This window comes from Coptis chinensis, chromosome 4 (genome assembly GCF_015680905.1).
Source record: "Coptis chinensis isolate HL-2020 chromosome 4, ASM1568090v1, whole genome shotgun sequence".
NCBI classification, from domain to species: domain Eukaryota; kingdom Viridiplantae; phylum Streptophyta; class Magnoliopsida; order Ranunculales; family Ranunculaceae; genus Coptis; species Coptis chinensis.
Window position 1 is genome coordinate 68,785,699 of NC_141459.1, and position 27,195 is coordinate 68,812,893.

Genomic DNA, 27,195 nt, shown 5'->3' on the forward strand with positions numbered 1-27,195 from the left:
AGTCTAAACCTAATTTTATGTTTTATTAGCCTAGCCACAATTAATACAATACAAGTCAATTTTCAATACAAGTATTCCTTTAAATCATGTCTTCTTCTTCTTATAATTTATTCCATGATAGTCTAATGAACCATAGCTAAACATCCATTAGAGGGGCTTGATTGAAGCATTGATGAAGACTTGATGTGTTAGTATAGATTAGTTGTATTTAAGAGCTTTAATTCTAGAGGGTAGTTCATTCACCATGAGAATGGGTTTCAACTTCCTTTCATGCTAATTATTAGTTGGTTAGAGATGTCATAAATAATTAGGGATAAAAAGACCTAACCTTTATGTTGAACCTTGTGTGAAAACATAAAGATTAGGGTTGCAATAAAAATCTATACTAGCATGTTATGGATTAATCAAGGTGGATATCTAATCTCCCTAATTCCTTCTTTATATTCACATCTTCGTATTAAATTGCCATAGTTTAATTTAGAATATCTTTAATTAGTTCTCACCATATTAGTTCTATTAGAATTATTACTTTCATCATATTGTTGAATTGTTTAAATTAGTGAAATTGTTACGTTCTAAGCAACTAGGAGTGGAATGAATTCTTACTCAAGTTATTGCATGATAAACGATAGTAGAACTTTGATAAAAATAGACTAAAGCTTGTTTTTACTTCTGCCTAGTTAAATTAGCATAAGTAGGAGTAAACATCTGTTTTTAGATATATCAGTTTGCATTGAGGAAGATGATTCAGACCAAAAAACTCCACCCTCAAGTAATGAGGATGGAGATATGGAATTTCTCAAGTCTTTACTTATGAAAAAATATGTGGTTGGATCTCTAGAAAGGTTTAAGAAGAAGCTTGAGCTAGATGAAGTTGTTACTACTGATGCAATCTTAAAAGAAGCTCGCTTCCATTGGGAAACAACATTGGAGTTGATATTGAACAACAAAGAAGCTTCGGAAAAGGAAACTAGGTCTATAGAATCGCAAGAAGGAGTGTTGCAACAGCAGCAAGTTCCTTCACTGGAAAAGCAAATAAATGAAGACTTGCAGCAAGAAAATACTGATGGAATAAAGGAAGCAGGCCTGAAGGTGAGCACTACTGGACCTACAATACATGAAGGAAAGGAAGAAACATAAGCCAAATCATCGTGGGCGGATGTAATAAGTAGGTCGAACGTGGGGAAAAAGAACTTGAAGTATGTACCACCAACCATTGTCAATGGTAAACCCATCCTTCATGTGGAATCATCAATGTTCTCCCATTTGTATAAAAAGTACGAGCTGCTAGTAGTATGGAGCTTTGTGAGGAAAAGGACAAATTTTGGGTATGTGTAGGAGATAGTCAGTAGGACATGGATGCTTAAGCAAGGATTTACTATGCTACCTTATGGAGATACAATGTACACTTTCAAGTTTGAAGATGAAGAGGATAGAAGAAAAGTTCTAGATATCGGATCCTTTCATATCGTGAGCCAGCTAGTTGTTATAGGACCATGGAAGTTGTTCATGGAGGATGATGATACAGCAGCTTTGTAGACAATACCCATTTGGGTGATCACGAAAAAGTATCCAATGGAACTATGGGATGAAGAGTGGTTTAGTCAAGTGGGAAGTGTCATAGGAAATCCATTATTCACTGACAAACCAACAAAAGATCATAAATGAACAAGTTACGCTCGGGTTTGTGTTGCGGTAAAAACTGACTGTAACTACCCAAAAGACTTAACTATTGTGATTGACAGAAGAAGAGCTATAAAGATAGGCTTTGAGTATAATTGGATGCCCCCTTGTTGTACTCATTGTAATATCTTTGGACATACAGTGAGTCATTGTGCAAAGGTAGCAGTGAAGAAAGTGAAACCTCAAGGTAAATCTAAAATCGAGATAAAAAAGGACAAACATGCAGAAGAAAAAGGCAAACAAGCTTTAGAACCAGAGATTCAATAAGTGCATAATGTGGAAGAGGAAGAAGGATGGCAAACTCCTTCAAAAAAGCACAATTGTAAATATCGAGTCCAGAGTGATAGCAGTGCTGAAGCTACTAAAGAGCTCGAGAGGGCGAATAGAGAGGAAACGAATGGTAACGAGAGCAAAGGGAAAGAAGCAAATGAGAAATCAAATACTGAAGATCATGAGGTTTAGTCAAGTGGGAAGTGTCATAGGAAATCCATTATTCACTGACAAACCAACAAAAGATCATAAATGAACAAGTTACGCTCGGGTTTGTCAGTGAATATGATCTTTTATGATCTTACATCATTGAGAAGGGTTTGTCAGGAACTTATTAGGAAATATGATCTAGGAGTGATGGGACTATTGGAAACAATAGTTAATGAGGAAAATATGGAGTCAGTTCTTACAAAAGTGTGTAGTGGATGGTCATGGGAGCATAACTACAGTGAAAATACATTGGGCAGAATATGGGTGGTATAGAATACTCAGATGGTCACTATGCAAGTGGTGTTGAAGAATAGACAAAGCATTACGATTGAGGGTACCTCAAACAATGGAAAGAAATTTCTACTTACTGTGATCTATGGCACGAATGATATGAACACCAGAAGAGAGGTATGGAATAATCTTGTAGATATATCTGATACTTCTCTGCCATGGATAGTGTTAGGAGACTTCAATTCTGTTCTTAATGCTCAAGAAAGAATCCGGGGGGGTGTTACAAGGCATGTCCACTTTCAAGACCTTTTAGAATGCATTACATTAGCTGGATTGGTGGATTTGCGATTTAAAGAACATTTCTTCACATGGAACAATAAACAAAGAGATAAACTATGGAGGAAACTGGATAGGGTGTTAGTAAATGTCGAGTGGATAAGTGAATTTGGGGACTCTAAAGTAGAGTTCTTGAACCCAGGAGCAACCTCAGACCACACACCTATGGTGGTTTATTCACTTGCATAGAGAAACCAAAAGAAGAAAACATTTAGATTTTTTAACTTTTGGGTAGATGAGGAAGGGTTCATGGATACAGTTGCAAAGGCATGGGCAATGGAGGCCATATGGAACCCTATAGATGCATTCATGAGAAGATTGAAACAAGCAAAGGTAGAATTGATAACATGGAATAGAGTGAGAGTGGGGAAAGTACAAAGCATAGCTGAGGTTACTAAGAGGACTATGGATAGGGTAGAAATAGAGTTACAAGTGGATCCGATAAATCAAGTACTACTCACAGAGGAAAGGAAAGCAATACGAGAGTATGTCAAAGCAACCATCTCAGAAGAGTCTCTACACAAGCAAAAATCAAGAGATCAAGTCATCGTATTGGGGTATAATAACACAGAGTACTTTTTCAAGTTTATTAAGGCTAGAAGAAGCACTAACATAATTACTTCCTTGAAAGATGGGAGTGGCAATGCCCTTGAAGACCTAAATGACATAGGGGATGAGTGTGTCAAATACTATAAGCTGTTGTTTAGCCCTTCAGATTTGCAAGAGATTAGTTTCAATGAGTTTGAAACCATCCAGCCGAGAGAGAGTTTAACACAAGAGGATCAAGATCAGCTACAAGGTAATGTGACAAGAGATGAGATTGTTGAAGCACTGGCAAACATAAAGAATGATAAAGCTCCTGGCATTGATGGGTTCAGTTCTTTATTTTTTAAGGCATGTTGGAGAATTGTGGGGGATGACTTTGTTAAAGCCATCACAATTTTCTTCAGGTCTGGAAGAATGCTCTCTGAGGTAAATATCACATGCATTACTTTAGTACCTAAAATGCAATGCCCTCTATCTCTCAGTGATTACAAACCTATTGCATGCTGCTCTATTGTTTACAAATACATCACTAAGATACTTACATGCAGAATGAAGTACTTTACTCCTAGAGTCATTCATCAAAACCAATCTGCTTTTATTGTCGAAAGAAGTATACAAGATAACATACTCCTCTCACATGAGCTGGTTCATAATTATCACCTTGAACTAGGCCACCAAGATGCATGGCTAAGGAAGGCATATGACTGTGTAAGATGGGAAACTGTCCTTTTTGCACTCAAGAGAATTGGGGTTCCAGATAAGTTCATTTGTTGGGTGAAAGAATGTATGGGGATAGCAAGTTACTCCATTATGTTGAATGGCTCCCTTATGGGCATTTCAAAAGTACAAGAGGAATTAGGCAAGGAGACCCCATGTCACCCTATCTATTTGTGCTTGTAATGAATTTATTCACTGATCTTATGATGCAAAGTGTGGAGGATGGAAGGTACAAGTTACACTATACATGTCATGATCCCATCATTACTCACCTTTCATTTGCAGATGATTTACTTGCAGTCATGCATGGGGAAGAGAATACAACCTTATGTTTAAAGCAAAATTTGGAAAAATTTAAGCAATGTTCGGGGCTTGAAGTGAATGTTAACAAAAGCCAAGTATACAATGCTGGAATGGATCAGGCACTTTGTGATGCAATTCACAATACATTGCAGTTTCCAGTTGGTGATTTACCCGTGTAGATCTGGGGCTGCCTTTGACTTCTAAAAGACTGTCCTCATCAGATTGCTCACCATTGTATGACAAAGTGGAGAAGAATCCAAAGTTGGAAGGGCAAATCACTCTCCTATGCCGACAGATTGCAATTCGTCAAAGCAGTACTCAACAACCTTAGCATCTACTGGACTGCTTCCTTCAAGCTGCCTATGAAGACAATTGAGGACCTAAACAGACTTTGCAAGAATTTTCTCTGGAAAGGCCCTGATCTTATGACTGCTCATGCAATGATCAGCTGGGATGATATGATTTTCGTTAACTTGGATAGAAATGGTTGAATGTAGCTCCAACTTTTATGATTTTCGGTAGCCTATTACTGTATTTTGAAGTTTACTTGTATTCCAGAGTATTTGTTCTAGGACTTCATTCACCAGTTCACTTCATCATTTTCAGGTAGAATGATGAAATCACAATTTACAAAATTGAATGCTTGATTATAGCCATGATCTGATCTAATCTTACCATAAAATATTATAAAGACTATAAACGAAAATTCGCTACTTAAATCACCAAGGAAAGAGAACTCAAATACTGCCAGAGTGCCTGTAATCTTATTGCTGCACTATAAATGATTGGGCTGAAAGCTATAAAGACTGTACTCTTGTTTTATTAGTTTGTTAATCTAGTGCAATCTAGAACCAAAATGTCGTTTACTCCTTCCGGATCAGACAGGGTGTTCCAACTTCCAAATCCAATACTGAGTTAACATCTGGGTTGGCGGCCGTTCCTCATTCCTCAATACGCACAATATAACAAAAAAACAAGTAACGTTTTCCTTGGGACGAATTATGCTTCTCCGTTAAACTTTGGAAATGGCTACGCACCATGTAAAAGAGATGAAGTTACGCTTTGTATAGCTTCTTAGAAACAAAAGTTGAGCTGAAACAGAAATCGGAATACAATTTTGAAGCAGTTTCCATGAACGATTATGAAGCACATGAGGATCGAAGTACATATATATGTTGAGATAGCCAGGCATTTATAAACTTGCACCATACCATATAACACTCTAAGGCCGCCCACTCATTGCCAACTAATGTGACTTAACCATGATAGTTGTTAGATGTTGCTTTCTAGCAATCAGTATCAGATCCTTGTCGCAGTTTCTAACCAAATTTCCCTAATCACCTATTTAATGCATCGAAAGCTCGACAAAAAGCAGACCAATTAAACATGGTTAAGATTCAAATACGTCAAATGTTATTCAACAAGACTCTACTGAACGAAACCTAATATGCTCTGAAGCCACCCTACGGGTCAACCATCCATTTTCTACCGCAGACAAGCTACTGGAAGTAACAACCCATGTCTGCAGAAGTTCTTGTCATAAAATAAAGGAACCATCAGCTCGGATGGGTGTTCTAAACTTTAATTCAGAAGTATATTTGATTTAGCTAGGGGTCCTAGGGTTAGAAAACACGGATACCGATACGCAACACGGATTCGGCATTTTTCAAAAATATAGGACACGGATACGTCATGGGCACATTTGAATAATATATATATATATATATTATATAATTGAGCATTTTTCACCAAATTCAAATTAAAATGGCAATTCTACTTCATATAATAACCAATTCAAAGTTTCAAACACATTAAACAGCAACTTACATGTATAACTTGGATTCACTTCATCTTTCTTCTCTTGCATCTCTTCTTAACTTGGATTTTATTTCACTTGTTTTTTTTTGTTGAAGTTCCATAAAAATTTCTTGTATGTGTGAGATTATTGTCCCCCACATGTCTCGTGCGTATCCCCCGCGTGTCAGAAAATAAAAACTTAATTATAAAATCGGATACTCCAAATCGTGTATCCAACACGTATCGGACGCGTATCAGGGCGTATCCGTGTCGGACACAGATACTTCACCCTTAGGGACGTATCGGTGTTTCATAGACCTAGGGTATAAAAGATACTCCATTCTCCATTCTCCATTCTAGCACGAAAATTAAAAGGAAAATGGGTAAAAAATAAATACATAATTACAGGAAATACATGCATAATTGATTACCCCTAAGGTTTTCATTCCCCAGGTATTAATATAACTCGAGTTAGCTTGAGGATAAACCCTAAGTCAGGACCAGTGGTACAACAACAAGAAAGCCTTGTCATCCAAAATGCACCATTTTAGATAAATTGACCAGACTCTGCAAATTACCAAACCACGAACTGATACAACTCTGAATGACCATCTAGCAATCATAACTATAATCTGTAAGCATTGTAAATATACAAAAGTAACACATAAATTTTAATGTACCATGCCAACAATACGACTTGTTTCTATGTTAATGTCAGGAACTCATTCAATAACTAAAAGAGCTACTAGGAATACAAGCTATAGGATGACCGTACAAGCTAGAGTACACAAATTAAAAAAATCACAATCCAGGTAGATTCAGATCCATGCCAACAAACTTAGTGTATTACCAAACCCCAATCCATAAATGCAAAATTCCTTGTATCCTAACAAAAATTAAGTAATGCAGTTATCAAATATCTCCATTGAAACAGGTAATAGTAATCACTTAAATTTCAAGTCTTAAGCCATCATTATCTTGAAATGAAAACAACAGGAAAACATGAAACAAAAACAGTTCCAATAGAACGAAACCAACATTAAACTACGCATTTAAAATCCTCAGCTCTCAGAAACCTCAGCCAAGCGCAGCAGCACCACCAGAACTGAAGCAAACCAAAGCACATTATAAAAAACATTTACATAGTTATAGATTTCACTAAAAGAAAATATCCCTATTCAAATCTATAATAGCAGCCATTGAAACTATAGTCTCAAGACCAATACAACTATTGAACAAAAATTTCTAACACATAAACCAACACAATTACCAGTGAAACGTCAAATTAAAGTATGCCCAAAAAACACTACCTTTCCTAGTACCTCCTTTCACCGCCACCACGACCACCAGCACCAGCACCACGGCCACCACCATAGCCACCAAGAAAAGGAACATTCCTCTCAGGTTCAGCTTGCCTAGTAACACCTTCTAAATCAGCCATACCAAGAGCAGCAAGCATATCCATAGTCTCCTTATCAACTTCAATAGTCTCAACTTTAATAGCAGATTCTTCAGGAACAAAATCCATCCTCCTTTCTCTCTCTTCTTCTTGAAGTTTCAAAGATATCCCACGAACTGGTCCACGTTGGATACGTTTCATCAAGTGAGTTGAAAACCCAGCTATTTTGTTACGAAGACGCTTTGATGGTATGATTGCAACTTCTTCCAAGATTTTCTTGTTTGTATGGAAATCAAGTGTCATTCGAGAATAGTAACGCTCTATCACTTGACGTGATGACTTTTTCACTGTCTTAGTACGTACGCGGCCCATGTTTGATGAGATTCAGAAACGAGGACAGATCTGGAAGAGGGAGAGTGAACAAGGCTAGGGCTCGGGTGAGAAGAGAAAAGGAGGTTTAGGGTTATGTTGTTTATATCGGTGCTTGTGTTGGGTTTCATGGGCTGTTTGTGTTAAAGTCCAGCCTAATTTACATACTGGTTGGACTTAAATCGGCCCGGTTCGTACTTTTGCATGTAGGTTTACATGATTTCAAATACTTCTCTCCCTATCGCTCTCAAAAATGCAAACTCAATTATTCAAATGACAAGGGATTGAATGATTGATTGAAGAAGATCCCTTGTTCTTAGTTGAAGATTCTAAGATGGTGATTGGATCCACATAATTTTGGATTTGCAAATTTTTGGTTCATTTTTTTTTTAGGATAAGTAATATATGCTCAGAAGATGTATAAAACACAAAAACTACAACTGGTGAGTGAGATCCTCACTTGAAAATGAAACAAAGAAAAGAAACTACAAATCCTTACTCAATAATAAACCTACCGGTACAGATCATATGCATTAATTACATTCGCCCAATCTAATGCAAGGTATCTAAATCGGTAGGTTTTCCCTTTGAAAACTAGTGAGCACCCAGTACCAAAGCAACCCATCCTTTCACTTCTAACGCTGTGTTTTCATTTGCGAATCTTTGGTTTCTACAACCCATTTAGTGTTACTTGATAAATTTCTTTACCAATTTATTTTCCCAATTTCCCCCTACTAAACTTTTTTGGATTTTGAACCTAATACACTAAGCGACTTAACCACGGTAGATTTAATGCAAGAACCTCTTAATAATAAGCATTCATAATACAAATACAAAGTAGTTGTTTCAGAGAGAAATTCATACAACATAACTAGAAACCAACTCTTACATTTTATCATGGTGTCATGGTTGGGAAAGAGTAGGATTTGTAGTGCTGAAACCCCCATCAACAATAAGGTTAAGGCCACTCACATACTTAGTCTCATCACTAGCTAAATATAACACTGCCTCTGCAATATCATCCACCTTCAGTTGTACTCCTTTTAGATTTACAGCCTGAACAAATACTTCCTCCACCTCTCTGTCTTCCTCAACATTCATCATGCTCCTCACCATGTTTAGCAACGGTACGGTGGTATCAGTGGCATTTCTGACATCATTTTCTTCAGTAATGTCGCAATGAATGAACGATACATTTTCACCCAAGCCTATTTCCTTGCAGAGTGAGTGCCCAAGGTTGTCTAAAATGTCTGCAATGACTACTTTAGCACCATGGCTAACAAACAATCGCACTGTCTTCTCACCCATGCCCCTAGAACCACCAGTTATTAGTGCTACGTACCTTACCTTCTAACCTGCAAAACAAGAATTCCTGGCTTTATTAGTTCTTTTTATTTAATCTTGATTTTGCGAAAAAACTAAAAGGCTCTTTAAGCTAAAATCCATATACACCTCACCTTTTCGCTAAGGGTGCCTGCTTAGAAATACATGCCATCTTCACCTCAATCTAGCAAGTGAAGGGGGTCTGGGCTTTGGAGCAGCTCAAATGGTCTTGCATGTGTCGAGATTAGATATGGGAATATATAACAAAAGGCAAATAGTAATAGGTGCTATGACAATGACGAAAAACATATACATTATTGTTAGAATAGTTGTATGAACACAAAGAACTAAAGTAGAAATGTAAGAACAAGATGCAATGAAGAAACAAGGACATCGATGGCGGGAATAACCAAGGCGCTGATTAGGGCAGTCCTTAAGGAAAGATTTAAGCCCCTTCAATGGTGCGAGAAAGGCAACAATGGCGCCTTCCTCACAGGATTCAATGGTTAACAAAGACTGACTTTGCACTAGAAACGGACTACCCTCTAGAATGCGACAATATAACTCTCTCTCTCAAGGGAAGAAGAAGAAGAAGAAAAATGACCGGGTTTGAGTTTTACGTTTCTCCGAGTTGAGTTTCGATCAAGTCTATTCTCTCTATGGACTCACATCCTATTTATAGAGGTTAGGATAAAGAGAGACCAACTCCTAATAGAACACTAAAACTTGCTGCTCAAGAAAAAAGGCAAAACAAGTTTAGGCTATTGGTCTAACCACTACCCACAACAAGGCCCAGCCCAAGCCCAAGCCCTAACCCTACCCGATGTGGTGGATAACCAATGTGGGACTATCTACTATGCACTAAAGTGGAGAGAACACATATGGTTCATCTCCTCCACTTTGCACACACTCACAAGTATTTCGAAATACACTTAGAGATTCCAACAATCCCCCACTATTTTGGAATAAGATATTACAAAAGAAAAGGGTTAACGAAATGTCAGAGAGAATCGAAAAAACAATGCATAAGATACTGGTGCTTTTCGGGCTTGAACCAGTCATAGGGTAACATGTCTTATAATACGTGAAAGTGGTGGATTAAAAAATCTTTGAACCAACATTCCCTTGTAGTAAAATAGAGGACATGCACCCACATTGCTCTTTCATTATATGCCCGCTTCATGGTGTTGCTTTTTGGCCCTTCATACGCACCATGTTCCATGAATGCTCTAGAGTATTTGCCCGTATACTCATAAGAACCGACCCAATTCTACATTCACGTAGGTGGATATCCATCAAGTGTACATTGCAGTTAAAATACACTATCTCATTATAAAATGGACTATGGATTCTAATAAGAGTAAAATAACTCATCCTTACTCATTGCAATTCAAGTTATACAAAGTATACAAAAAATGCTATCTAGTCATAGGGTGGGATGTCTCAAAGAAAGACAATAGCATACCGGGAGCGGCGAGGTGACTTGTTTTTCCCTTTGAACCTAATTCATGGGATCTCCAATCACATAGGTGGGGTTGCCGTCGATGTATAGCCCTCTATCTAAGGAAAAAGTCCCATCCCCTCGACGATAACCACTTGCCTCCAAAGAAGTGGTGCGGTTAGACATGTGGCCAAACTAAGTCCAACCTAACATAATCTCTAGCAACCGCTTGATTAAGTTATATCTCAACTTACATGTATTCTTTTCCCATTGCACATAAGATAACATGTCTTAGATATTGCAATGAGATAGTTGCAAAGCATATACACATCGAGGTCAAGTTTAGAGCCAATGGGAAGATTTGCCAAGAGGTTGCTAACCCACTCAAAGATCATCACATGCCTTTTCTAAAGGCGATTAGCTTGGATGATATCCAAGACACTCAATTTCCACCAAAGGTAAACACATAAACATTCTTTGGATCCAGGTTTATAACATATTACCCTTCTAACAATGATGGAAATCTACTAAATATCATCCATAATCAATGGCTCTGCTATAGTACTTGGATAATCGACAATATACATCAAAGTTTCTTATAAGGACACAATGGGTTATCAGCTCAGTATGCCATTAATGTAGGCAATGTCATGTCTCACATACATTATCCATCAAGTACAATTGGCTACCAATGATATTGACATATTTAGTATGAGAAAACATAAGGAGATTATTTTTCATAAGATGGATATTTGCCACAAAATGTGTTAACACATGCTTACTATCATAATACCCATACTTTTCAATGAAAAATATTTCTACTAAGTGCTATAACAATATAATGAGACCAACATGAGTTTTAATTCCTATATTCACCAGTCATTCAATTCTGTAGTGCCCAAAATTCCCCTATACCATCCGGCCGGTCTGGTTTAAGGTACGCTGTGGCCTTCAACCATATTCAAACGTCAACATCTTGACAACTAAATATAGCAGTTACAGAAATGAGTTTAACAACATAATAAACTATCATTTTCAATGACGGGTTTATGGCGTGTTTCAAATAGGAATTTCTCTGTCTCATACACATTCTCAATGCTAGCACTCATGATATTAAATCATCTAAACAAAGAGAGATTAACACATATGTCTTGCTTTGCTCTAAAGAAAGTACACATTTTTTTTTTATCAACAACGGTACTTTGACATCCATATGACACTAATATGTTGTTGAATTGCTCATGCCATTTATAGGCGCTTGAATCAACTCATACAAAGATTTAACTAAATTGTATACCTTCACTCATCACACGGTACTACTTGGTATTGTAGTTCCAAGACAACTACTCAACTAGAGTCTTTAGAATTCGTAGAAGAAATTCTAGTTATATGAGCAAGGTTTCAAAATAGTATAAATTTTGTCTCGATTGAAACCCCTTGGCTATTATTATTATTAACATTGTATTTTGCAATACAACTATCACGTTTTAGTTTTCTCTTGAAGATCCAATTCAACCTATAGATCCCCAATAAATCAAGAGTCCAGTTTAGAGGAGTTGTATCCTTCAAAAAGGACACTTCTCATGTATTTACAACTTCCTTATAGGTTAATGAATCTTCCTCAAGAAACATATAAACATCATCATCCGTGAATGGTGGAAATACTCATTGATAGTCTTCCAAATTTCTTGTGCGAAAATAATGGGATTATCTTATGTAGTTCATTATGAACATTCAACCACTCTATGCCAATTTCTCGAAAAGCACAACCTCAAATAAAATTAGCATATAAGACATTCAATAATAGTGTGGTATCTACAAAATTGTTATCACTCATGACAACCTAAAACAAACATCACTATTATGAGTTTCACCAATGAACATCTACTTGATAATTCTAGGTCTAAAAAATATATATATATATATTTCTTTTTTAGATTCATTCACAATAGCCTTGGCAAGACACCCCCACATTTTGAAACATTTTTGGATAGGCCCAAGACCTTTCCATACTTTGTAGTTCGATTGTCTTTCCAATTATCTTGTGAGATGAACTATGGTAAAAAGATGTTATGCATATGGGTCACCACCCCCACAGTTCAATAGTTACTCAACCTAATCAAACTTACATGCAAAACACATTATACCGCTACAAACACTAAAAGAAACAACAACAATAAAATGCACTCTTATGACAAGAATATACTTTACTCAAGTCTATGATTCTGGATCATATTAAACATAGTCATATTATGTTCATGTTATCTATATGAAAGGAAATCCAAAAAAGATTCTAATGAATCTTAAAGAATAGAAGAATTAGATGAAAAGGGTTTTACCCGAGATAATATCATTATCATCCTTCTTTTCATCATTCAACATTCCAACTGTCATAGGGAGACAATCCACGACTTTGTACATCACCTTGGCTATTTATCCATAGTCATAGGAGGATAATGCCTAATAAGACAATCCACAAGCGTTACATCTCCTTGTCTAAAATAGTCACTGGAGGATATTGTCTAAGAAGACAATCCATAACCTTACATCTCCTTGACTAAATTAGGTTTAGGAGGATATGATTGTTTCTCATATTGTTTCCTCTCATAGACAACGATGCTCATTACTTAATAATATATGACATGGTTAAACTTCATGTCAATGTTAAATAATGCATTCATGCCAAACATGGTAAATATCATATCATAGGTTCAGAAAAAGTAAATTTTAACTGTACCCCTCACAACAAAAAGTATATGATATTTAAGCAAATCTAGCCACTGAATATGCAAAATAACTGAGGACTCCACATCCTCTTTTTATATGAGCTCAAGTAAGATAGAATACCCTATCAACAAGACCTCAAGTACTACCACAACATCTAATGGCTCAATCCATTAATGTCTTCAACTAGAAAAATTTACCAATAAACTATTATCAAGTTTAAAGTAAATCCACGATGATTAATATCCAAAACTAGCATGCTACACAACTTTAACATATGCTATATTGGATATAAGCTACAAGTTACTTCATCTAACATGTATTTTCACAACAGTACAATTATAACCATCGTCTAACAACACGTTCACTCAATAAAGATAAGCAATTATGCATTGAATACATTATAATTACTATCCAAGATTTGAGTGTGGTTGATATTAACTATCTTAAGGTCTCTCTTAGACCATCTACATACATCTACATATGTACAAAGAAAATTAATATCAAACTACTTCTAGTCAAACCAATTAATTTCTCAGTGATAAACACGTATAATTTGTTGACTAGGTTATTAAAGAAGTTTAAGCTTAGGGATTTCCCTCCTAAGAAAAACTAGCATGCAACTCAAGGCAAGAATATCACCATATAATCAAACCAAAAGAATTGCAAAGAGTGAAAGAATACGATACCTAACCGATTGAAAAATCGGATTACCATATTTTCCTCCTAGAAAAAACAGTTCAAAAGAACTGTAATTCTGAACCAGCTCAGGACGAATTGGGTATCAAGCCTTATACCACTGGAAAGCTCTTTGAATCAGCTATCCAACACAAGAAGCGGATTGCAAAACCGAGCTCTGAGCTGAAAGTTATAGCAGTTTCCGTAACGAGTGACGCAGCTGTCAAAAAGACGAACTTTGACGTTTTTCTTGATAGAAATCTCATATTTGACTCCCACAAATGTAGGAGAAAGGTCTACAACCATATAGGGTTTGATAAACCACAAAAGATCAATAAATATTGAATCTTTAATTGGTTTCTCTAACAAAAACAAAATTATTAGAAAATTTCTAAAGTCATAACACAATAACACAAAAATAATTCAAAGTAAAAGACTTATCTTTTTGATTGTCAGATTAAAGCACTCTCCTTTGTTCTACTACAAAACTCTTTCCTTAAGATTGTTAGAATAGTTATATGAACACAGCAACTAAAGTAGAACGAGAAGGAACAAAGAGCAATGAAGAAACAAGGACATCGAATGGCGGGAATAACCAAGGCTGGATTAGGTCGTCCCCTAAGGAAAGATTTAAGCCCTTCCAATGGTGCGAGAAAGGCAACAAGATGGCGTCTTCCTCACAGGATTCAATGGTTAACACAGCCTGACTTTGCACTAGAAACAGACTACCCTCTAGAACAACAATATAACTCTCTCTGGCGGCCGGACAAGAAGAAGAGAAGAAGAAAATGACTGGTTTGAGTTTTCTGTTTCTCTGAGTTGAGTTTCTGATCAAGTCTATTCTCTCTATGGACTCACAGTCCTATTTATAGAGGTTAGGATAAAGAGAGACCAACTCCTAATAGAACACTAAAACTTGCTGCTCAAGAAAAAAGGCAAAACAAGTTTAGGCTATTGGTCTAACCACTACCCACAACAGTAAGCCCAAGCCCAAGCCCGAACCCTACTCGATGTGGTGGATAACCAATGTGGGACTATCTACTATGCACTAAAGTGGAGAGAACACATATGGTTCATCTCCTCCACTTTGCACACACTCACAAGTATTTCGAAATACACTTAGAGATTCCAACAATTATTTCTTACATAGAGCGACTCTCCAGTACAAATCGGACGAAAAAGTATATCACTTTCAAAACCACTTTTTTTTTTTAATCACTCACAACAATCGGATAGATTATAGGCATGCACATTTTAAGCAGAAAATTTGGTTTCACGTCCACAAATGGTCGTTATGGTCTCATGGATTGGTCATATAAATTTGTTTCTTCAATGCTCGATATGATAGTTTATCATCGAAACAAAAATTAATGCTCAATATGATAGTCAATTATCATACTTCTTGGTTCTTGCATGAGGATTGAGTTTCCTCTGATGCGTGCACAATACCTGTGCGAAAGCTCCTCACATGTGCGTCGTGATCTTTAACGACTTTGAGTTATTACAAATACATATTATAAATTACTTATCTTAGTTCATAGAGTTTCGGTAAATCTCGTAAAATCTTCGTTTATTTCTGACATAAATGGTATAAGATGTTAATTCAGATGTTGGAGGAAACCAATAATTATTGTATATACGTGTGTTTGATTGCAGTATAGGGAACAATGGAGTCCAAAATAATATTTGCATATTCAATCAAAAACAAAACTGTCACCTATGTATCTAATTTTATGGTATATACTGTGAAGTCACCTAGCTACTCTCCTATTGTATTTCTCATGAAACGAGTATATGTTATTTGTAATCGAGGGTTGTAGTAAGGTTCATCTAAACTCCTATTGATTTAATATTGGACAAATGTGTTGAATTTTCAATGTTTCACTTTCTCGTTTTCATTTTGCTGACATGTAAGTTTGATATTATTTTGTTTAGTCTGAAGAATCATATTTTTCTAATAAAAAGGTACATTATTTGGCAATCATCAATCATGTAACATGACATGACAACAGTATAATTCAAATTCTGCAGTTTTTTTCGGGTTAGTTGATGATAAATTTCAAAAATCTTGACCACTATCTCGACCAAATTGTGCATGCCTATAATCTATCCGGTCGTTGTGAGTGATTAAAAAAAAAATGGTTTTGAGAGTGATTTGTACTTGAGAGCCACTATATGTAAGAAATAATGTATATGTTTTTCGTCATCATAGCACCTGTTACTATTTGCCTTTTGTTATATATTCCCATATCTAATCTCGACACATGCAAGACCATTTGAGCTGCTCCAAAGCCCAGACCCCCTTCACTTGCTAGATTGAGGTGAAGATGGCATGTATTTCAAAGCAGGCACCCTTAGCGAAAAGGTGAGGTGTAAAGGAATTTTAGCTAGCAAGCTTATAGAGCATTTTCAGTTTTTTTTCGCAAAATCAAGGTTAAATAAAAAGAACTAATAAAGCTAGGAATTCTTGTTTTGCAGATTAGAAGGTAAGGTAACACTAATAACCGGTGGTTCTAGGGCAATTGGTGAAGAAAACCCAGTCGCGATTGTTTGTTAGCCATGGTGCTAAAGTAGCCATTGCGGAACATTTTAGACAACCTTGGGCACTCACTCTGCAAGGAGATAGGCTTGGGTGAAAATGTATCGTTCATTCATTGTGGCGTTATTGAAGAAAACGATGTCAGAAATGCCATTGATAACACCATTGCTAAACATGGGGTTATTGAAGAAAATGATGTCAGAAATGCCATTGATACCACCATTGCTAAACATGGGGAACTTGATATCTTGTTCAACACTGTTGGCATAAGTGGCGAATTTGGTCAAAGTGTCGTGAACTGCACAAGCGAAGGTTTCAAGAGAGTATTCGATGTAAATGTTTATGGTTCATTATTGGGTGCTAAATGATAAGCACTCAAAACTGTAGTTTAAACCCCTTAATAGTATTAAGTTTAGGCTAATTATGTTTAAAATAAATAAGAGTTTGTATTGTTTACGTGTTTTTGTGTATTTCAGGTCTTGAAGTTGTTTATGTGCTTAAAGACGCCATTTTGTATGGAAAACGAGTCAAGATTATTACTAGAAGAGTTCTATGTTTTTAAAGCCAAAGAATCAAAAAGAAAAAATATTTTCAATCCCAATCAAACCTGGAAAGTCAAAGTCAATTCAGGTAGAAAAAAGACAAAAAGCTATCAGAACTTCAAAAGAGCGTATCTTTGGACTCTGGCCTCGGAATTAGGCCTACATTATGTCAAAACGACCGGCTCGGAACAAAATTTCTAATAGGTCTAGTCTTGCCCCGATCAAAGCTGCAAAAGTGGACGAAAGGGCATTGAAGTAATTTCTAGCAACATTAGCTTCTTTAGACTTAACCTAATGGACTTTGGGCTCACATTAGAGGCCCAAAGTTCCCTTTTTAAGTCTATGCACGAAAATATAACCCTAATCTTCCCCAATATAAAGAGGATTAAGGCTAAACCTAACTTGGCTACTCCCTCATTAGTTTAGTGATAATTTAGGTCTCTCTCTCTCTCTCCCTCATTAGTTTAGTTTAGGTTTAGTTAAGTAATTAAGATTTAGTAGTGTAGCATCCATTAATACCTCTCAATAAAAGCTTAGTTTTTTAATTCAATTCAATTCCTTTTATTATTATGTCTTTGTTTCATTATTGTAGTATAGAAAATCCGATGACACAAGACTAAATCTCCCAAATAGATTTATGAACACTACTAAAAAAAGGACATTTGATGACAGCTTTTAGCTGTCATGAAATATGTATAATGACACTTTCTAATTGAAAAAATAGTCGTCATTACTGGGGGTGTCATAAAAAGTCTACCAAAACCGTCATAAACTCCAAGACAGTTTTAGTGGAAGTGTTAAGAAAAATCAATTTTTAATGTCAAAAATTACCTCAAAAACCATCATAAGATGGAAAGTATTTATGACGGTTATCATAAAGCAGTCAAAAGTTAGTGGTAAAAAGCATCAAGATATAGCTTGGCTTATGACTTGTATGACAAAAACGTCATGAAAATTTCTTGATTTTTCAAAAAAAAAAAAAATTAAAAAAAAATATTATTACCAAATTTATCATATAATCAATTTGCCAGGAATTGCATTGCAAATAATTTAAACCAAAACATGACATAAAACTTTTCCATTTCTGAATTTATCAATAGCATAACAGTAAAAAAATGACTAAAATTCAATTACATTTGTCCACATGTATATATCCTAAATAAAAGTACATGCTGAACTAAAAAAAATAGAGCTTTCCATAGTCTTACTAACAAAAGAAGTTTTCCACCATTTGACTCTTTCAATCGAATCTAAATAAGCTTTCCACGGCCTGACTCTTTCAACCGAATCTAAAACAAACAAAGTTAGGAACAAATGGGTTAGTTTGTTTTTATAAGAAAAAAAAGAGTAACCAATTAATCAATTATATAATATGTAGAATAAGTAAAAACCTGAAAAAATAATTGAAAAATCATCAATGCAAATAATGCTACCATGCATGGTAATTAACCCTTAAAGCAATGTTGACGACAAACTATTTGATCATCTTCACTTAAAATTGCACTATTGCAGATTGGTTATCCCATTCCTTGGAATTTGGAATACAGTTTAAGGAAACAAATGCCTAAATGTGTTTCTAAACATGGAATCCGTTCTTATGCCTAACTGGGAACTACTTCTGAACTGAATATGGAAAATGGAATACAGCTCACCCTAAAGGTAATGAGAGCAGATCACAATTTTAATTTTTTTGCTAACTATGTTCCAACTTGCACTGGATGAAAAAACAAAGTAAATTTACAAGGATCTAAGTGCAAGAATAAATAGCACCAAGTGTGTAAGTGTGTAGTAACTTACTTAAACATGAGATAAACACTCATGGGGCCCTCCACTTTATAAAGCACAATGTCCTTATGTTAACATGTGTAGCACATATATTTTATTTATATACTTTAGTATAAGGGGTCTTCGATCTGTGGTCTTGGACTATTGGCAAAAGGCACCACTAGAACAAAATAAGAAGTTAAATGGAGTTCAGGAAAAAGGATCATAAACTTTCAAAAACCAAGTTAACTACTTTACATCTTTATCACTTACATTATTTACTACCATTTGTATACATAGCCAACAAACATAAACTATATATATCCTAGTCTACTTCACAAGATCACATATCAAAATTGCAATCGATTATTTTTTTACACTATTATTAGTTTAGCCACAGTACCATAAATAAGAGTCACAAAAGTCAAGTTGCATACGAATAAATGGCTCTTAATGCAATACTATAAAATTTGAATCCACTACAGAATCTGGAATGCATCCTTAACTTAAGCAGACCCCATAAAGACCACTTTAACTATCTAAGATCAATGCAGCACATTCGGAAAAACAAGAAAAGATCGGACTTGAGGGCGTACTTGTGGTCAAATCAAGCAAAAGCGGTTACTTAAGGCATATGATAAACCAATCAAAGTATAGCATGGATAATTAAGTGCAACAACTCAGCCATATGCAACAAAAAAGGAAGACCACACATGAAAAAAAAAAAAACTAATCACAAAATGATTGAAGCGGGTTGTTTTTCACAAAACGTTCTCACTTGATATTTCTTGGTCGACCCCTTTTTCCAAGACTTACATCGAGGGATTGACTTGGGGACGAGAAAGCAACCTTTACTGATCCATCATGAGATGCATTCTTGGTAGACTGAGAAAATGCTTCCCCCTTCTTGGGAGAATCACTACCAAGGACAGAAACATTATGCATCTCAGTGTCACCATTGCTTGTGATTAACTTTGCAGATTTTTTTGAAAGTGCATCGCCTACACTAGGAATAGCAACATCACTCTCCAGATTTTCAGTACCCTGGCCAACAAATAAGATAAACGTGTGATTCGATATATCTGATCAAACGATGTATATTTGGGGTTCCAAGAACATATAATTTTCAATAAAAATAACTACCTGCGTTGCCTTATCAGAATTAGTTTTCTTTTTGCGAACTTCTATCAAGTAGCACGGAAGCACGCCAAAGCAATGAGTCAAAACATTAAGCCTACTATATTGTACTTCGTTGTTTTTTACGCAATGTGACAAAAATCAAAGCAAGGGTAAATGTGCAACATACTCAAATCTAGACCTAGTAAATGTACTTCTCAAATAACAACCCCATCTAGCCTTTTATCAAACATCTAATATGCAAAGAACATAACCCCCACATCCACAAAACATTTCAACAACTACTATAGAGAATCAAAATCGCGATTAGCTGATTTAAGCATGTACAAATACAATGCAACAAAACATTTTATTTGAAACTAGAAACAAAACATTTTATGTGAAACTAGATTTTCAATAAAAAAGACCAACTATTTCTGATAAAAAACTTCCAAAAAAACAAACCTTTTTAGATCGAAATGTTAAGTAACAGGATTGCAAAGATGAAGAGATGAAAATAAAAGTACCCACATGGTTACCATAAGTTCAGCAAATATCGAATTTTTCTTCTCAAAATGTGCAGCAAAAATCTTCTCCCATGACTTTCAAAACAAGTCCAGTGGTTAAGCGAACTCCCAGTGGCTTAGGAAGCGGTTTCGAACATTGAAGAGAAAAGAAAAAGATACGGTAGAGGAAGCTTATCCAGGGTTTCGAGAGACTAGCAGAGGCGAGGGACTAAAATTGGTTTCAAGAAGAGAGGTCACAGTGCATGGGAATTCTATTCTTTTATGCACTTTTGTGTTTTATCTTTTCTTTTCTGGTGAGACTGTGAGAGGCTTGACCGCTTGACTCCCAAAAGCAAATAACTCGACGGGTTCAAACCCCTACTGACGGTTAACCTAAACTGTGTCATAAATTTCTTGAAGCTTGTCTTAGTGAAGTCATAAATTTCTAAAGCCGTCATAACAAAGAAGTCAACTTGACGGTTCTAGAAAATTTGTCATAAAATCATCATATTTTCTTGACACTTCTATCATACTCGACATAATCTTACATAGTTGTCATAATAATTTCACTAGGAAACTTATCTTGACGGTTTTTAACAAAGCCGTCAATATAGAAAGAAAAACAACTGTCATAATATGTCCTTTTTTTAGTAGTGGAAGCCTATGTGAGGATTATGATTGTTTAATCTTAGTTATTGTTTTTAATCACTACTAAAAAAAGGGTTTTTTATGACGACTATTTCTTTTCTATTTGACGACTTCCATATAAGCCGCCATTATTTTTATCTCACCATTACTCTTATGACGCTCGATATTGACGGTTATAGGTTAACCGTCATAAATATCTTTGACGTTTTTTATCAATGTGTCAAATTTGTGACTAACAATTGTATACTTACCGTTCACTTTATGACGCATGATGTTAATGTTGACTGTTATAGGCTATCCTTCATAAATATCTATGACGTTTTTTATCAATGTATCATGTTTGGTGTCTAATTTATGAGTTCTTTCTCGCAAACGTCAAGTCAAAAATTGTTTAACTTTTTCCTTCTAGCGAAACCGGTATTTAATTAATTCTCACTACTAAAAAACCATTAATTGATATAGTTCTATTTTTTATGAGAGTATGAAAGGCATCAAGGATTATTTTGACAGTTCTAGCACACGCGATAACTCCCATAGTTTCTAAACTGTCAATATAATTGGCTGGTTAACATTTTATTCAAGGACCCTTAAATTAGTGTTTCTATTTTATAGTCAAGCGTCAAGAGTGGTCAAGGCGACATACGGGTATGTTGGTGTGTTTAATCGAATTGAAACGTCAACAACTCAAGGTTTCGGGTCCTAGCTGAAGAAAACCCTTAATCAGTTAAAAACCAAACCAAACAAAAAAATAGAGAAAGTCTTAATCCGCTGTCTTCTTCTTGAAAACCTTTGATCAGTTCTCTTCCTATCTTCTTCCCAAATCTCGATCTCTGCACTCTTCAATGGATTAGATCTCACCACACTAAGGAATCGAATCAAAATGGATCGAAGCCTTTTCTTCTCGAAATCGAGCGGGGCAACAACGAGTGGTCTCGGTTTAAAATGGGCCGGATTGCACATGTTTATGCGGATTGAACAAAATTCAAGTTGGATTGATCAAGGTATGCATCTCTATCTCAATTTCTTTAAATCTATTACTGCTTCAATACATTTTCAAGTTGACTGGGGTGCCATCTTGATGGTTTATTGGTTTCATGGGGTGCTATAACCATGTAGTTAAAGAGGATACTGAGAGTTATGTAGCTGGATTCTTTTAAAGATCCAAGGGCATAGGGGAATGGAATCATGTTACAAATGGTGATTTTGGAGTGTCACGACTTATTTGATATCGACTTGCACATACTTCTCTTGTCTCTCCTTCAGAAGCGATTAAAGGTGCCCCATTTTCCCAAAATCTATGATTTAGCTACTATTGTCGTTGAATTTACACTACTTTTTTTAATTTAGTTCAATGATTTTTTGGTAGTTTTAATTTGGGGATGAAAGAGAGGAATAGTTTTGTTCAATAACATGTCATTGTTTCTATGAGAGTGTGGCCTTTGTCAAGATTTTTAGAAAAATGAAATTATTGTATCTATTATTAGTTATTGAATTATTTTTTAGTTTACTTGTTGATGCTTTTGCAATTATAATATTCTTTTTGGTTTCTTTTGTATATGACGAACCGGTTTGTAACACCAACTCTAATCTCTGATTTGTTTCTATAGTTGGTATTAGATTTTTCGGGGTTTCTTGTGTGTATGATAGTTATCAATTGAGGCGGGTGTGTTATCAACTTAGGTTAGATATTCATGGGAAAGTGTTAACCTTGTGAATGGCTTGGGAAAAGTTGAAATGTGGGAAGGGTAAATTGCCTAACTGGGGATGGATAGGGAAACTTTGTACTAACGTGTTCATAAGTTATTTGGATATAGTTATCTATTTTGCAGATATTTGGCTTTAAAATTTTCAAGAACTAGTCCAAATGATGGGATGGGTTCAATTTAAACATTTATTCAATTATCCCTGATACTAGGTCACAGCTTGTATCCATAGGTGGTGTAAGGACTTTGAAGCAAATTCAGCATTTTTATGCCATAGTTTATGAGTGATGTGTGGGAAAGCGGAAGATAGACTCTTGATTTGGTAAGTTATGCGTGTATTAGTTTAATGAGTTGAACTAGATTCACTGATAAAAGTTTGTTTGATGTTTGTTTTTATTGTTTGTTTTTCAAAATGAGAAATGGTGGTGACTTCAAAAAAATTACATTATAGTGTTCTCATCGATGTTCAAGATGTGAAAATCTTGCCAGTGGTACAGCTAGTCTTTGAGCAAGACAAGTTCATCATTTTGAATGTCATTATATTATGAGGATGTATGCTACTCATTTAGATCTATTGCTTGAATTTGATGTAAAATCATAAAGGTTGCTTCTAAAATGATGAAAATAGATTGACGATATGTTCAATTTGTTGGTGTTGTTATGTTTGAAGGATTGATAAATTATTGTTGTGTTTGAAGGATTGATGAATTATTTTTGTGTTGAGCAGTTTTGGTATTGTTCTTATGGTGATTGCATTGTGTAGGCATGTTGATTCCTAGGTGAGTGTTTCTTATGGTGATTGCATTGTCTGAAAGATGTATATCCACTCTAGCTGTTTTGTAGTTTTGATGCTGCTGTATGTGATTTACAATATTATTTCGTGCGGGTAGACAGGTTAAGTAAAGTCTCTTCATAGTGAAGTAAACTCTGGTATGGATGATGTTATAGGTCTATTCACTGCCTCGTAACTAACAGCATGATTTTGTTTCATCAGAAATTTGTATATCAAATTATCCATGGTATTGTTTACTGCCATTCTCAGAAGTCTCCATTGATATCTGAAGCATCATAATCTAATATTAGATCGCCGAAGCAATGTTGTAAAGCTTGCAGGCTTCATATTAGCTTGGTATTCATGTTGGGGTTCTCACCAGGTATCAATATGCACTGCACCATTTGTAAATTTCCATTATTTCACATATATCTATGTTTTTTCTCTTCGGTGTTCAACTAAAATGATGCCTAGCGGCATTTTTATTTTGTGTTATTTCTTGGTTACTTCATTAGTAAGCAATATGCTTTACAGAAAGCAAGAGCTCTTGTTTGTAAGGTGTTCTAATAGCTCAGAAATTGTGGGCCTTTCATTTTTCTTTTCAAGTTTTAATAAGGTTGGGATGATCTCCTTTGTTGGGAAAGTACATGGCTATTATATTCTATATATGAAATTGTCTATGCAGAAAATAATGGGTAGTAGACATAAAATATCTATGTAATCCTTTCTTGTAAACGTAGATCATACTAAATTCTTTGTTGACTTAATGTACTTGTGTAGCTAATGGAGCTGGCCAACACTATCACCTATACCACTGCTGAGCTTATTGAAATTCGTATATGTTTGTTGATTTTATCAAACGATTTATCTCGCCAAGCCAAAGGTATGTGTATGTATTACAAAAATAGTATTTTGTTTTTCTTTTGTTTGCCTTGAGGTATGGATGGCTTTACGAAAGATTTGTGCTATGACTCTTGCATTTGTCAGTCTTTTTTGTTTTCAGCTCTCTGACAACTATGTACTATATATAAATGTATTAGTGTATATCTTGAACCACAATCCATTTGCATTGTAGGTATTTTCATTTATTTTTCCTTCCGTTGTGAGAATTAGGTCCCATCGCATTGTTCCTCTCATGTCATATATAAAATAGCATGCTTTTAGTAACAAATTTACTAATAATGCTTCTTTACTTCGTTTCTTAGGTTTGATAACGTTCGATCGATCGATGGATAATACTTAATTTGTTGATGTTGGAGTTGATTATAATGATTTTTAGTTTGGTTGAATGTGCTATCAAAGAAATATTTCGAATATTTTTCAATGATGTTGGATAAATGATAATAACTTGTTATTTTTTCTTGTTGAATAAATTGATGTAAGGAATAAGTATTTTCGAATGGTTTGAAAATATATGGGGTTGAAGTTAATGTGGATGTTCTAATTTTATTTTTGAGAATTTTATAGTTGTTTTATTGGTGAAATAAGTTTACAGGTTAGGAATTGAATTACAAGTTATTATGCAATATTTTTGGCAGGAAAAATAATATAAATAATATTATTTTTTTTTAAAAAAATAAAAATTAGATAACGGTTTTAGAAGAACTGTCATAGTATAAACTATTTGTTGACGTATTTTTCTTCCATAAAATGATGGTTCCACACTAGTCAATGGGCATTTTTTGATGGTTTTGAGGTGAAATGTTAGAAAATATTGTGAATTTCTTGACCGTTCTAACTATAATTTATGACGGTTACATATGAGGTGTCATAATAAAATTTACCTACTATAACGTTTTAAAGACTAATATATGTCATAATGGGAGGAACTTTTAAGACGCCTTTTTATGAACTGTCATAACTTTAATGACGGTTTGGTTGACTTTTTATGACACCCCCAATAATGACGGCTAATTTTTTAATCAGAAAGTGTCATGATATGTATTTCTTGACTCCCTCGTTGAATCCATCGCTCGAAAGGTCAATGCCCTCTCTGTTAACAAACAAGAACTGAAACCCAATCCAGTCATGAACGTAAACACTGGTCCATGTAATGTCTGTTTTAATCCCAACCATACCGATTTCTTTTGTCCCTTACTCTACGGTTCACCTCTACCACAACTCGTAGATAATTATGCTTTCACCAACCCTAACACACAATGGAGGCAGAACACTAATTATAATCAACAACAACAACCTACACCTCCATGTTTTAATTATCAAAATATTAGACCTACTACAAACTTCCACCAATTTAACCAACATCTAGGACAAGGAGATTTAGGTGACTAGAACAAAGGTTTAGTGCCCGTGACCCATAACTATCAACCTAAAGACATAGGCACTCAACAAACCTTAGTTCTAGTCCCTCCTCCTATGACCATTCCACCAGTCAAACCATTTACAGACGAAGTAGTAGTGACCTTGTTGGAAAAACACAATCAAATTATGCAACAAAACTCCAACTTGATGAAAGATCAGCATGATCAAAACTCTAACATGCTACAACAAACGATGCAAATGATGCAGTCTTTGTACCAAAAGGTTATTGACATGTCTCCTAACCAAAATAATAACCAAACAGGCATGTTTCCAGGTCAAGTAGTGCCTAATCCTAAGTCAACAAACACTACCTTCAAAGTAAATAGTATTCGGTGTAATGGTAATATAAACCAAGGGACCTACAAGCAGTCACTACCCTTCGTTTAGGGAGAGTAGTTGATAACAAAGTGATTATGCCTAAAGATCGCCCAAAACGTAGCTGAAAAAAAAAAGTGAATCAGTAGTTGTGGTAAGTTCAAAGTTTATTTGATTGAGGTTCACCAGGCCATAAATTGTTTAGAGCTTGTATGAATGGGAGTTTGAAGGAAGAAAGGTAGGTTTCTTAGCTTTTAGGACTTGTTTTGTTAACTCTAGTTTTATTGAAAAACATTACAAAAGACTTTGTTGATTGAATGATTGAAACACAAACTTGAAAGAAATAACTCACTACAAGAGATGGGACCTTTTGCGACCATATTATTACCAACGCTTTCAAACGGTTGCTGATATATAGCATATACGACGCTTTTAATGGTAGCAAATAAATTTTGGTAGTGGTTGGGGGACTAATTGCCACGCTTTTAATGGTTGGTAAAGATATTCTATGTTTTATTTTCTAAAGAAAATAGTTTATATTTTGTTAAAGTTCAATAGCTACGCTTTTAAGCATCGATAATGATAATATTTATCAGCAACTCTATAAAGAGTAGCAACAGCTATAACATCGGCTACGCTCTTGTATACATCGCTGGTGTTCTCTAGGTAATTGTTTATAGATGCTTTCATTTTCTTTTGGCCCCACATTTAACTATGCTTTTAAGCATCGACAATGATAATAATTATCAGCAACGCTATAAAGAGTAGCAACAACTATAATATCGGCTACGCTTTCGTATATGTCGCTGGTCTTCTGTAGGTAAGTGGTGATAGATGTTGTCATCTTTTTTTGACCCCCCCCCCCCCTTTTAGTTATTTGGCCGCTAACTTTTCACTAAACGCCAATTTTTTTCATTTATTTCGCTTATGTTTTCGTGAAA

At 35.3% G+C, this 27,195-nt stretch overlaps 1 protein-coding gene, 1 long non-coding RNA gene and 2 pseudogenes across 2 annotated transcripts; 1 reads left to right on the forward strand and 3 right to left on the reverse strand.

The window, feature by feature from the left end:
* Positions 1 to 6,994: 6,994 nt before the first annotated feature.
* Positions 6,995 to 7,973, reverse strand: LOC147504530 (small ribosomal subunit protein eS17-like). Its single transcript, XM_086557359.1, has 2 exons — positions 7,404 to 7,973; positions 6,995 to 7,198 (listed from the first exon to the last, which is right to left on the reverse strand). Exon 1 carries the CDS (start codon positions 7,862 to 7,864, stop codon positions 7,409 to 7,411), a length of 456 nt encoding a protein of 151 aa, XP_086413485.1. The 5' UTR covers positions 7,865 to 7,973; the 3' UTR covers positions 6,995 to 7,198; positions 7,404 to 7,408.
* Positions 7,974 to 8,764: 791 nt separating this feature from the next.
* LOC147504531 (short chain aldehyde dehydrogenase 1 pseudogene) lies at positions 8,765 to 9,356 on the reverse strand (annotated as a pseudogene).
* Positions 9,357 to 16,354: 6,998 nt separating this feature from the next.
* LOC147504532 (secoisolariciresinol dehydrogenase pseudogene) overlaps positions 16,355 to 27,195 on the forward strand; it is a 75,509-nt pseudogene continuing 64,668 nt past the window's right edge.
* Positions 18,172 to 19,691, reverse strand: LOC147504533 (uncharacterized). Its single transcript, XR_015220417.1, has 2 exons — positions 19,603 to 19,691; positions 18,172 to 18,397 (listed from the first exon to the last, which is right to left on the reverse strand). It is a non-coding gene; the product is annotated as an uncharacterized LOC147504533 (long non-coding RNA).